General features: G+C 36.6%; 1 protein-coding gene across 11 annotated transcripts in view; it reads right to left on the bottom strand.

Moving 5' to 3' along the window:
* Positions 1-10,088: 10,088 nt before the first annotated feature.
* Positions 10,089-13,113, bottom strand: part of LOC109059809 (RNA binding protein fox-1 homolog 1) — a 234,599-nt gene continuing 231,574 nt past the window's right edge. For 9 of the 11 annotated variants that reach the window (XM_042725662.1, XM_042725654.1, XM_042725702.1 and 6 more), the window contains 2 exons: positions 12,986-13,061; positions 10,089-12,101 (listed from right to left, as the gene is read on the bottom strand). In XM_042725662.1, the coding sequence (XP_042581596.1) occupies positions 11,979-12,101; positions 12,986-13,061 (199 nt within the window). In that variant the 3' untranslated portion in view covers positions 10,089-11,978. The remainder of the gene's footprint in view (positions 12,102-12,985; positions 13,062-13,113) is intronic. The other 2 variants (XM_042725665.1, XM_042725691.1) reach the window with 2 other exon arrangements.

Below are 13,113 nucleotides of genomic sequence, written 5' to 3'. Positions count from 1 at the left end.
ATTTCATATGGATTTTTATATGGATCTTCTTTTCTTAATGTTTGTTTATTTATTTATTTATTTATTTATTTATTTATTTTTGAGAGAGAGAGGTCTTGCCCTCTGACTTATATTTTGAATGCCTATTTATATATTCATCATACATGTTGAAGTGCATGTAGAGTTCTAATTTAGACCTCAAATAAGAGGAAATGGCCAGTAATTGCAAATACATTCCTAATCAGTTGCTACTAATTTACCTACTTGACAATCTGACCTTCTGATCTCTACTTAAATCTAGATCTCACTGACGAAATATTCACAGTTATATGGTTTTATTAGGACTAAAACATTTAATCTTCCCAGATCAGGAAGTGGCAAACAAGATCTATAATGAAATAAATTATGACTATTGCATGAATGAAAGCAGATGCTTCACTGCTTGGCAAACACAAGTTACTTCCTTTTTTTACTTTTAAAAATTAAAAACAATACCTATGCATTCACAGAACCGTTCACTAGGAGCTAATATTTTTCATCTGAAAATGTATTATAATATTGTATATAATACATTTTCAGATGAAAAATATTAGCTCCTAGTGAACGATTAAAAAAAGAAATGTTGTTGAAATATTATAAGGGTGCATAAATAAATCAATAATGTTTATTAGATTTTAAACAACAATTTAATAGTTTTTTGTGTGCATACCTTAAAAAAAAAAAATTCTATTTAAGTAACAGAATTGTAAAGTAACAGAATTGTCATCATTGTTACTTGGTAACAGAGTTTGACGGTAACAGCATTGACAATTGTATTTATTTTTTTCCACTTTCTAGCATAAATGATAAGAGCACATGGTACTACTGAAATCATGATTAAAAGTCTTTTAAATAACACAAAGTGTGATCAGTGAAAAAATCTGTTTTCCTTTTGATATTGTGGTAACAGATCTGACACTTTATTAAATAACTCTTGGTGTAAGAACTTTTTAGATTAAAATATTTTCTTATTGAGAGCACAGACTTGCCAGTGCTTCAGATCTTAATAGTGAGGGAAAGTGACATCATTTCCTGTATCTTACATAGTTGTGAAAGATAATACCACCAATTTAAAGACAAAGTATGGTGCTGTAACAGAGTTGACGCAAGATTTACGGACACACATTTTTAAAAGAAAAAAGTTATTATTATTATTTTTTATTATTATTTTTTTAAATAATGTTGTAGAATTAGGTAAATTACTCTTTGGGCTTTTATAAATAAAATGAATGAAATATTACCAAAAGAAAAGTTAAATAAAATATTTTGATTACACAATGATACATGCTGGAAAAAAAATGCACTGACTAATGAATTCATGATTTTCAGCTATTTAAGATATAAAATATTATATTGTTATGGACTGTAACATCTTGTAATTCCTAACAATGAGTAATACAGTACTAAAATAATTAAAAATATAACCATTTGATAAAAGCAGAAAAAAAATACTGTTTCTGACACCACATGTACCTGCAATTATAAAATCACTCATCTGTCTGACTGATAGATAACTGATTTCTACAATCACTGATCTAAGAGACTTGTAGAAAAGATCCTTTAAGTTATTCAATGCTTTTAAGGTACTGTCAGGGCTGAAAGTTTCTTGCTACAGAAGTTTCATCAAATATTTACATCTTGGTGATTTGAGAAGTGGAAAGTATTGATTTTGGACTTGCCTGAGATGACCGGAAATAATAATAAAAAAAAATCACAAGGAATGTAAACAAAAGGATCAGCTGATCTTAAATCTCAAAATCTAAATCTAAATCTACAAAATAATTTTAATCTTCCCTTGTATTTATGTCTGTTTAAATCATAAGACAGTGAGACAATGAAATAGTAATTTTTGAAAAATTATCAATGGGGTTTATTGCCATTTTCAGAGTGTCTATTTACACATGCATAAGTACAAATAGCAGAAGCTATTTACACTAACTCCGCCCACCAACGAGTGAAGGCTAGTCAAGATTGCAAAAGACAGTCAATAGTCGTTATCTTCAGTGGCGCAGATGGCAAAACGTGTATCGTCTTTTTTATGACGTCAACCCAGGTTCAAATACATCTTTTGGTGAACTTTTTTCTCCCTTTTCAAATTTCAAATCACATCAGAAAAGCATTTATTTTAATTTAGCGCTACATCAATTGCTCATCATTGGATCCTCTGCAGTGAATGGGTGCTGTCAGAATGAGAGTCATGGATTATCAAAATAATCCATGATAATGCTACCTCTGGTGAAAAAGTCCATGTTGTCCTCTCAAAATCTACTTACATATTTGTTTAAAACTCTTTTTGCTTGTAAACAGTGCTTGATCTGTGCATTCTCTCCTGATTCAAACAAGACAAATTTTTCATGATAGATTTGTTTATTCATACTTAGGAGTTTCAACAAAATGGCGGGAAATCATAGAAACAATAACAAAATTAAAAAATGGAACTTAAAATTAGCACATGTAATAGCAAATATCATATCTCAGGTGCTGTTTTGAGGACAATCCAATGAGCAGAAATGTCAGGCCAAGCATGAGATGTAATGCTATATTTCAAAGACCTTCTGCTCCACTTCTTCTGAATATTTTAAGGCCTTGCTTTTTGAGGTTGACCTTGAACTGTCACAGTCATTCATTCAACCCTGATTACAGCGTTATCTGTAGACGCTTTTGATTATATTCTGAGAACTAATGAGAAGCTTCACATCCTTTTTCTTTCTTTTTTTTCTGAGGGCCTTTGCTACGTTCATGTGATGTTACATTATGCGATCTTTGTCTCCCTCTGCTGGTGGACAGAAATAGTGCCTTTCTTTAGCTTTGAAGTTTTTAATCTCTATTTTATGCTTTAACACCTACTCCAGTATCAACAGTTGTTCTATCAACATGCATACTAGTATTACATTTGACCATCCAAAACACCTCTTTAACTGTTTTTTTTGTATTGTTTTACAGTAAAAATATTTTAACATCTTTATATGCATATATAGCCCCCCCCAAAAAAACGAATTGATTGTCATTTAAAATCTTTACAAGGTTTTCATTTAAATATAATAACCTTCAGTTAAAATATAATAGCATTGAAATGATCACTTTTCTTTTATATATTTTAAAAAGTACAGGCCCTACACCAACCCTACACCTAATCCTACCCCTTACGGAAAACTACTGGCAATTTTTGAATTTCACAAAACACCATTTCTTTATGTTTTTTTTTTTTAAGCCTTTTGTTTTAAGGGGACACAGGAAGTGTCCTCATAAACCGTGTTTACTTTGTAGTACCCATGTCATTATAAACATTTGTGTCCTCATAAACCATATATACCAACACACACACACACACACACACACACACACACACACACACACACACACACACACACACACACACACACACACACACAAATAGGATATACAATTTAATTATTCTTTGTTCTTTACTTAAATTTAAATTTAAGTAAATGCACATTGTTTTAAGGTTTTTTTTTTGTATTACAGTTTTTCAGAATGAGACAAAAACTGATTAATAACGTATTTTGCTGTGTATGGATTTATGCGTGTCTGTCACAGTATTCTAATTAATAGAATACTATAATTGTGTCACAATTATACTTGCTTGGATGGATGGATAGATAGATAAATATAAGATAACACATGAATTTATTGGAAATACTGCAGTAGTAGCCTATATTTACAGGAATATTCCACCCAGGATAACTACAGTTTTAACTCTACTGACACTTTGCTCTTTTGCACCTACGAAATCATACACACTGCATTTCTCACTGAAGTCCATCTGGTGGCGGTTCCAGATAGTAGCCTACGTTACCAGCCCGACACCGCATGCACCACATCAGCCTTCATCTGTCTCCTCTCACTGCGGCAGACCCCTCACATCCCAGCAAACCCCAGCCTAAAGACAGATACGAATATTTACCACGCTGCAAGCGCACAAGCTCCAGCGGCCAAGCTGTTTTGTCATAAAAAAAATTATTAAAGAAAATGAGCGGGGTCTGGGCACGAGGGCCAGAAGCAGCCGCACTCCACACTGGCATTAATTACTGCGAGCAGTTTGCAAATAAACAAAGCTGCTGCCTCTCATAAATTCTGTGCGTAATTACGCACTGCAGATGCATGCGGGGAGGCGATGAGATGCAGGCATACGTTATTTATCCCATGAAGTCACTGGTGCTGGCTGCAGACAAGATGGAGCTGATCAAATATTAAAGAGCAGCATATGGAGGTGCTGGGTGTGAGGAGGCCAACAGCAAGGTAGGAAGAGAAGAGAAAGAGAGAGAAGAAGTGGGTGTGAGACAGATAGAGACAGAGAGCGAGGGAGGGAGAATGAGGAAAGAGTGGGTGTGCGTGAGATGGAAGAGATGGAGGGAAAGAGTGTGCGTGAGGGAGTTAATGAGACAGAGAGGAGGAAAAAAGAGGCTAGATCGCTTGCCATGTCAAACCACAGTCGACCTAGATGTCAGCAGTATTGAGATAGGGGTTGTGATGTACAATATTTGGGCATAGGAGTCTGGAACTGATGTGATTGAGGCTGGGGAGCAGAAGGAGGGAGGAACAACCCTCCTCCTCATCTATTGTCATTACGAAGCATCACTTATGTGTGGTTATGACACGTCTAAGGGGCCGTCTTTTGCACTCCACTGCGGTTTTCATTGCTTTTCTTTGTAAATGATCTCTAGGTTTTTTATTATTATTATTATTATTATTATTATTAGTATTATTATTTTATTCTTATTAAACTGTCATGCGTCGCGTTTTAAACCCAAAAACGTTTTCGGTATGAATGTCCCCTAACAACATTTTCGTTGAGGGCCCTTCACACAGAACGTGAGGCAAGGCGCGAGAAACGAAGTACGTTGAGAAAGCATGGCAATGGTCAAAAAAGTTCGTCAAACGATGTTTACATAGAAAAAAAATAATAAAAAATCAAAAGAACACAAATGTGTTCGGTGTGAATATGTGAATATCTGTACTGCATGCTGGCAGTTTTTTAAACAGTTATTCTCTATATGACCAGCAGGTGGAGGTAGAACACTGAGAATGAACGCGTTGAACGTTTGCAACTCCGCTAGTGTGGATCAAGTGAGAAGGGTCGATTAGACGAGCTAGTAAAACAAAAATAAATTACAATAGTGGTAATAAACTCTTTCCATCCAACCGACCGGCACCACTACACTAGATAATAAAACCAATCAGCGTTTCATCTCACATCGGTGATATTTCACGAGAGAGCATTTATGGAATATTGAGCCATTGAATTGTGCATGACGTGTTTCTGTAAAAACATATGAATGATATTGATGCACGCGGAACAAGGCTGCGATTTTTTATTTTTAAGAGAGATCGAGAGAGAGAGAGGAAAATGTAATAACGAAATGGAAATGCCTTGCTTTCGTAAATAAATTTTTAAGAAAAATGTTTTTGAAGAGGACGGGAGAGGAAAAAAATGACTCAATAAAAAGTCTTTTCTCGAATGTCTGCATATTATCAGACCATGATAATCAGATTTTCCATGCTCATGTATTCCATGCATTTCACAATGGAATCACTGCTCACATTCTGAACTGCACAAATCAGATGCAAATCTCATGCATGAGATTTTATTAGACATGTGAGGACCGTGATTTGTGACTAAATGTGCCAAAACAAATAAGCAACGGCACAGTGCAAGGGATTTCATGAGGGTCTGGATGGTTGCTTCTTAAAAAGTAGCCCACTATTAATCCATTATTGAAAACAACATTTAAAATATGCTCCTACCAAACATAGTGCCCTAGGGAAAATGTGAACAGATGTTCTCGAACTCTACAAATAAAATGAGTGACAGCAAAATAAAATAATGTGACTGTTTTGTTTTGAAATGTGACAAAACCAAATTCTGTATAAATGCAATACCTGTATTTAATGGATCATAGTCATTCCAGAATCTGTATTGAATAGATTTAATTTCAAAGTAAATTACATGTCTGGATGAATAAAGTCCATAATTACAACATTTTCCATTAGGTCTTTTTCCATCTTTTTGTTTTGACACAAAAACCGAAGAATGGCAGTTAGACATTAAGGGTTAATTTCACAGCATTAATGTAATTTTATTATAATAACATCATCAATAACAGTCGACACTACTCCACATATTAGAAACCACATCTCTTCCTTCGGCTCCTAAGGCACTGTGTTACATAACCTCCCTGTAATGTGATGGTTCATAGAAGAATTGGAGATGAGAATATGCATCTCTATACTCATACCACAGGATTGTAAAGCTGCTACTTCAGAGAGAGGTTCATTCTTACAATCAGAGGCCTTGTAATATATACTGAGTCATTCTTCGTAATGCTTGTGTTTACAGTAAGAGCAGTTCCCATGTGTGCACACTTGGCCTACTATTAACACTGCAAACTGAGCATACAAACAGTTTGACTAAAAACATGGCTCCCTAGCACTTTTTTTTGCTAGTGCAATTATATCCATATGCCTTTTCATAGTGCAGCTTTATAGCGCAGATGTTCAAAACATCTAAAGGCTCTTTTGGAGACATGACTCTCTTTGGTGTTTCAGCTAATCCTTTATCACTTCAGAATTACAAAGATAAACTTGTTTCTGCCACCACAGGCATGTGCCAATTTAATAACTGATATTATGTTTTTGAACTAATGCCATTTTCTGTTTCCCAATATGGATAGTTGATGCAAAGAGAATAGATATTTCTTCATCATAGCCCAGGCGCTCTGAGAAAACAATAAGACTTCTGCTCTATGTGAGATGTGAATTATCATAACCATGGGCTACATAACAGTTAACAAAACACATTAAACAAAGTAATATCTCATTTATTTTTTAAATGAAACATATTTAAATTATGGCAATTTTAATGTATGAAAAAGATATTTTACATAAATTAATGGGATGTTATATAGATTTCACTAAATTGATGAATTAAAAATTAATTGACTTAAATTACCCCTTTAATTTTATATATATATATATATATATATATATATGTGTGTGTGTGTGTGTGTGTGTGTGTGTGTGTGTGTGTGTGTGTGTGTGCAATTAATAATATATTTTTACAAGGATGCATCTTTGAAAACATCACAGGAAATATTTCACAATATTAAAATTTTGCAGTTTAATTATTTTTATTATTACTGTATTTTTGATCAAATAAACACAGTCTTGGTGAGCCTAACAGACTTTCAAAAACATTAAAAGAAATCTAACTGACCCCAAACTTATTATTATCCTTTTTAGGAGTGCATTCAAATGCCAAAAGAGAGCTAAAAGATACAGCGTGCCTCAGCAGTTGAGCTGTCTGTTTGATGTCTTCACACAAAGTGATGCACATTAATGTTTGCATACATCACACTCACATCAGCTCGTTCTGCACAGTAGTGATGCCATCTCTGGCACTTCAAGAATGCTGACGAACTCGACACGTTACCTCACGTGAACCACACAGCATTCCGAGAGCCCCAGTAAAACTGGATTTAGCAGACACGATCAAATCTGTGGCCTTTTGAAATTGAAAACAGTGGGTCGCATCATGGCGTTGGTGAATTCCAACGGGGCTCCAGTCAAATGAAAACAAGACCCAGGCATCTCAACAGAGGTCGCATTTGCATCATGGGTCTGATGAGTCATTTGGAGACTCCGGAAAAAGACAGGGCTGCAGGAGGAAGAGGAGGTGGAGGGCGAAGAGGTTCCCTCAGCGGCGTGCAGTCGTAGCGCTGGCAGCGACGCGAGAGCTCCCCTGGAGCAGTGTTTAGATGCCTGGTGCCTAATCTCTGATGAAATGTCTATTATCAGAGACTCTGCGGGAGAAAGTGGAGCAGAACAGATATGATGGAGAGGCGATTAGCTTCTGCCCTGCTGCCTCCTGCTTCCCTCTAGCTCACTCAGTCATTCATTCATAATGTGCACCTCCTGTATCAGCTCGTGTCATGAGCGCCGAGAAAGTTTGCATGAAATCCAGCCGACTGGTGACAATTTAAGTGCGAGGGCCTGATAAAGCTCACACAGGCAAGAGGTTGCTAGGTGCAGAGCACAAATCTTAAGTATGACAGTAACTCATGCAGGTCCAATTCCTGACAAATGGCTTTGGAGACGCAGTGTAAACTGCAATGGGATGACAGTTTTTGTAATTACGAGTGTCGTGACGTATGGCCTTTTCCTCCAGGTGCCCAGTCCTGCTGTCTCTCTAATGAATAGCTACATTTAAAAGTCTGTGACTGTATAATACTGAAAAAGAAAACAGGGCTGGGGTCCACTAGGGTGCCTCAAGATGACTAAAGACCAATTCACATTCATCCTCAGATGTCTGGAATTCTACAGTTTAATTATTTTAGTTACTTTACTGTGCAAAACTTCTGATTTCTGTAAATTCAGAAGTTATATATATATATATTTTAACTATGAATATTGTTGTGGACAGCAGGGGGTTTTGAGAATCACTGATTTAAAGCAACCCTTCTGAAAGAGCTTAAACAAGTCTAAGATGCTTTTCCGGTCTCAGATGGTCTGCTGACTGGTTATAGAGCAGCTTGGATTGACTAAATGACCAGGTTAAGGGCCCATGTACACCAAGGAAAATAACTTTTAAAAAATATTCTAAATTTAAAAGAATAGCAGAGTCACTTTCAAAAAGATTTTTTTCCATCTGCTGAAAGCTAAATACAGTGACAGCCAATCAGAATCCATCCTTGAGCATTTAAAGTATCAGAAGACTTAATTCCAGCACATGCTTATAATAAACAAATGTTTTCATGCCTTGGTGAGGACGCTAGTATTGTTATCTTTCTTGGTGAGAACAGGACTTAATATTAGGGTAGATGATAAAAACAGATTTTATTAGTGGGGAATTCATATTTGGTGAATTTTTCTCCCTTGATCTGAATTTCTGAACAATCCCACATAGAATCCAATGCGTCTGAATCCTAGTGACAACTGTGATTTGCAAGTCCGCAAGTCTGTTATGAGACAGCAACGGCTGACCGATTGTGAGAAAGCCAGCGTCCACTCCCTGCAATCTGCATGATAATCAATCCAGTCTCATTCAGCCAATCAAACTGAGCAAAGAGACCCAAATTACTTCATTTAATACGTGATTTAATTCAGAAACATAAATCATCACATTACTGAGCCGGTGGGAAGAGGGACCGAACCACAAGTGAGAGAGAGACTGTATTAAAACCATCAGACCTCCTTTACCTCTCCCTATGGACTCAGCAACATAATCTGAAGAGAATGTACATTTTTCATAATAGAATTAATAACCAATTTTAAATGATGTCCCCGACTTGTGACCCAAGATACGTTAATTATTGATCACCCATTTCTGTGAAGAGGTGTTGTAATTACCTAGCATAATGTGACTCCTTCATCACATTTAAACATTTATATTGCTTATCTTTCCAAGGAACCTCTGGCTAAGTTTTTCCAATTACACTGATCAAATCGAGAATGTGGGGTAATTCTTCTTTTCTTCAATTAGAACTATCTGTAGTATACATAATTTATGAAATTCCGTCATACCTTAGCGAAATGAGAGAAAGATAATGAATATCTGCTACTTACAGTTATGCGGGGCAGACAGGTTCAGGGACCCATCATTCTCCAAAGTAATGTTCTTCATAACACGTATTGTCATTTGCAGGACTGTTATGCTAATGATCTATTGCTGTTTGTGATTGTGCTCCACTTTTTTTTTCCCCGTTGAAACTTTAACCGAACCCTAAAATAAGTCCAAATTGTGGCTTCCTTTTTGACCGGAGATGTTTCATAACCCTGAAAGTGTGTGGGATAACCTAATCAGACTGCAAGAATCCCATCTCACTCCTTCCTCCTGAATACAGAGTCTTCTTAAAGCTGTACAGATGACCACCTCAGACCTAGCAGCATCAATTCCACTTAACCTCCTCGGAGATGATCATCTCCTCTTCGCCTTGAGCTTTTCAATGCAATTTTAGTCAATGAAATCAGATCAGAGGACAAACGCACTCCATCTTCTGAATATAAGATCCGCTAGCCGGCATCGTGCAAAGAAATTCCGAGACAAGTTCCTGTTATCTTGAGAAACTTTATTGATGGTTATTGTTATGCAGATCATAGTGCATGCACATACAATGACAAGGAGAAAGCCTGTCCACAACACGTACTTAAAGCAGAAAGAGCAGAATCACAGCAGTGGGTAAGATATTTTTGCCAAGTTGTGTGATGTGACACACACAGTACACAAGAGGATATTTGCAGCCGGATAAATTGGAGCTGCTCTTTTGTTTGTATTTTATGCAATTGAAACTTTTATAAATACAAAATAAAGAAAAATGAGATATGTGACAAACACCTCTAATTAGGTATACTTGTAAACAACATGAAGGGAAGTCTTCGCATATGCACAGCCAAGCTGCGACTCTTCAAGAACACCTCGACAGCTTGTTTGTGTAGCACTTGTAAATGACATAGTTATCATTATTCCTATTTACATATAGATATCTTTTTCACAAGTCATATATTTCTCAGTTTCTCGATAATCAAACAGTTTCAAAGTGTAAAGGCTGTGTTCTAGAAAATAATAGTACAAAGGATGTCACATTGAAAATGATATCAAAACGAAAAAGAACCAAAAGAAAACAGACAACAGAACATCCCACAATTGAGAAGTAGTAGTAGTAGTGATGGAAAAAATTGCAGGTTGTGTGTGCAAAATTGTACAGTTGACAAAAATACTATGATTATATCTACATAATGATTGCATTACTTGTAAAGTGTTGATATAAATCTGTGTAATGATTCCATAAAAAATGAGACACCTTTCTCTAACAGTTGGTCTACCACACTAAATCTAAAACATTATACAGTTGTGTTTTTCGTATAAGAGAACATTTTCACTGCACAGATCAAATTGAATACACTGTTAGTTCATTTTTTCCCACTCTCGTCTTGTACAAATAATCAGAGTTTCTTAACTTCTGAGAAAAAAAAAAAAAAAAAACACAAAGAAAAAAGAAAAACAAAAAATATAACCGGCGCTACCGTCGCCGTTTTTTTTTTATTTTTTTTACGTGTTTCATCTCTCCCGTATTATAAAAGTCAGCATTTATATCAATCGACGTACTGGAAGTACTGTAATATAAAAAGAACATCTCGTGGTAGGCCTAAACTAGCGCGGGTCTGACTTAAGGACTAGATAATAGTTAAACAGTAAAATACTGTCATGGTGAATTTTTGGGGAGTTTCTACGAGCTGCTATGTATAGTCTGAATATACACACTGAACAAACACCCCAGGAACATAACCTTTGGCTTTGAGTAATGACTGATATAAGACAGCTTAAATAATCGATACCTCAGTGGTCTCTTTGACCGGCTCTGTGTCTTCGCTGAACTCGGGGGAACTACACCGACTTTACTGCCAGCCCCCGGTCCTCCGCCCACCACGCCCACATCTACTCCTACCCACAACCCCCTGCACACGCCTCCTCCACGGCACAGAACCCAGAAACAAAAGAAACCAAAAGAAAGACAAAAGGCGATGTCAAATGGAAGCAGAAACCACTGGACGACTCTAGTCACTTACACTCTTACAGAATATGATAACCCCGAAGTGACTTGAATATTTATCATACATAACTCATTTACATGATAAAGCCCTAACAATTTGTATCTTATAATTTTTTTTTTCATCTTTTTAAAATCTAGCAGCTCTCTAGATCACCACAGAAACCTCTACAGCCAACAATCTATCTAATCTTTAGAAATTAAAAACCCACAATATTAAAATACACAGCACAAAATATCTGAGGTATAAGATGAAAAATATCCGTTTTTGTCTTCTCTCTCTTAAGAGATGCTAAAATGATGCACTACTGCATGTATTGCAATACCCAGGCCTCTGAATTACTCCTCCGTTACCCCCACAGGAAGATTCTCAATAGGTTTTGAAAGTTTTTTTTTTTAGTATGGCGCGAAACGACTGTATCCACCTCGGTATATACTAGCCTGCAAAGAAGAAAGAACGAGACCCACATCGTCGGCGTGGCTTCTGGTCTTGGCATCAGTCAAAGGAGCGAAAGCATTCTGGAAGAGAAGCCACGGGTTTGGACACGTTTAAATCACACAGTTCAGAGGAGACCTCCGCTAGCATTCAGGCTATTTGCCGTACATACCCCCCGGACGAAACCAACCACGTTCCATCATGCAGCAAGCACACCAACACACCTCATGCCAGAAGAGATGCATTTAGCTACTTAAAAATGTAAAAGGGGTGAAAGAAATACATGAGTTAACAGAGCAAATAAAAAAATGAGCAAGCAACGAATGCAGAGTATATAATAAAAATAAATAAATAAATAAGTCTAATTAACATACACAAATGTTTTAAGCGTTTTTACTGGAAAATCAGACAAAAATACAGATTAAGAAATTGATCTTTGCAGTGTACGTTTTGTATGCAACGTGGACATTTTGGGATCAAAAGCAGTCGCACATCGCAGTGGGTGCCTTGAGACTCCTCGCACTCTTTCATCACACCGTCTCTCCTCTGCTCCCTCTCTCTTTTAGCTGTTGCTACAGCACCACTTAGGTGATGGATTTAATTATCAAAATGACTAATTATTCCATTAAGGGGAGCGCTCGGCTAGGTGATATTCACAAAATTAGAAATATAATAACTAACATGCACTACACTGCCAAGAAATTAAGACATTTATCACGTTTACTGGGAGGATTAATGTGGCATTTCAGCTGCCGTTAGCACAAGAGACAAATTCAATTAAGTTTAAGTGAGGAGATGTCAGCAGTGCTAAAATCCATGCAGGAGGAAAAGGTGGGAAGAAAAAGGAAAAGAATAAGCGTACATGACAAGCGTGCACTGAGAAAAGAGCAGGGAAGGGATAAATAAAGGGATAATGAGGAAAGAGGAAAAAAAGAAACGGCAGGTTGAGATGGAAATTCACGCTCACCATGGCACCAACGCTGTATGCGGCTGCTGGAGCAAGTGCGTGGTTGTAGGGGTCGGCAGCATAAACTCGTCCGTAACTGTGGATACACGGAGAGATGGTCAGATCGCGCTGCCAAGTTGAAAATCGCT

This window comes from Cyprinus carpio, chromosome A3, assembly GCF_018340385.1.
Source record: "Cyprinus carpio isolate SPL01 chromosome A3, ASM1834038v1, whole genome shotgun sequence".
Lineage (NCBI taxonomy): Eukaryota > Metazoa > Chordata > Actinopteri > Cypriniformes > Cyprinidae > Cyprinus > Cyprinus carpio.
This window is presented reverse-complemented; position numbering and strand designations above follow the sequence as displayed.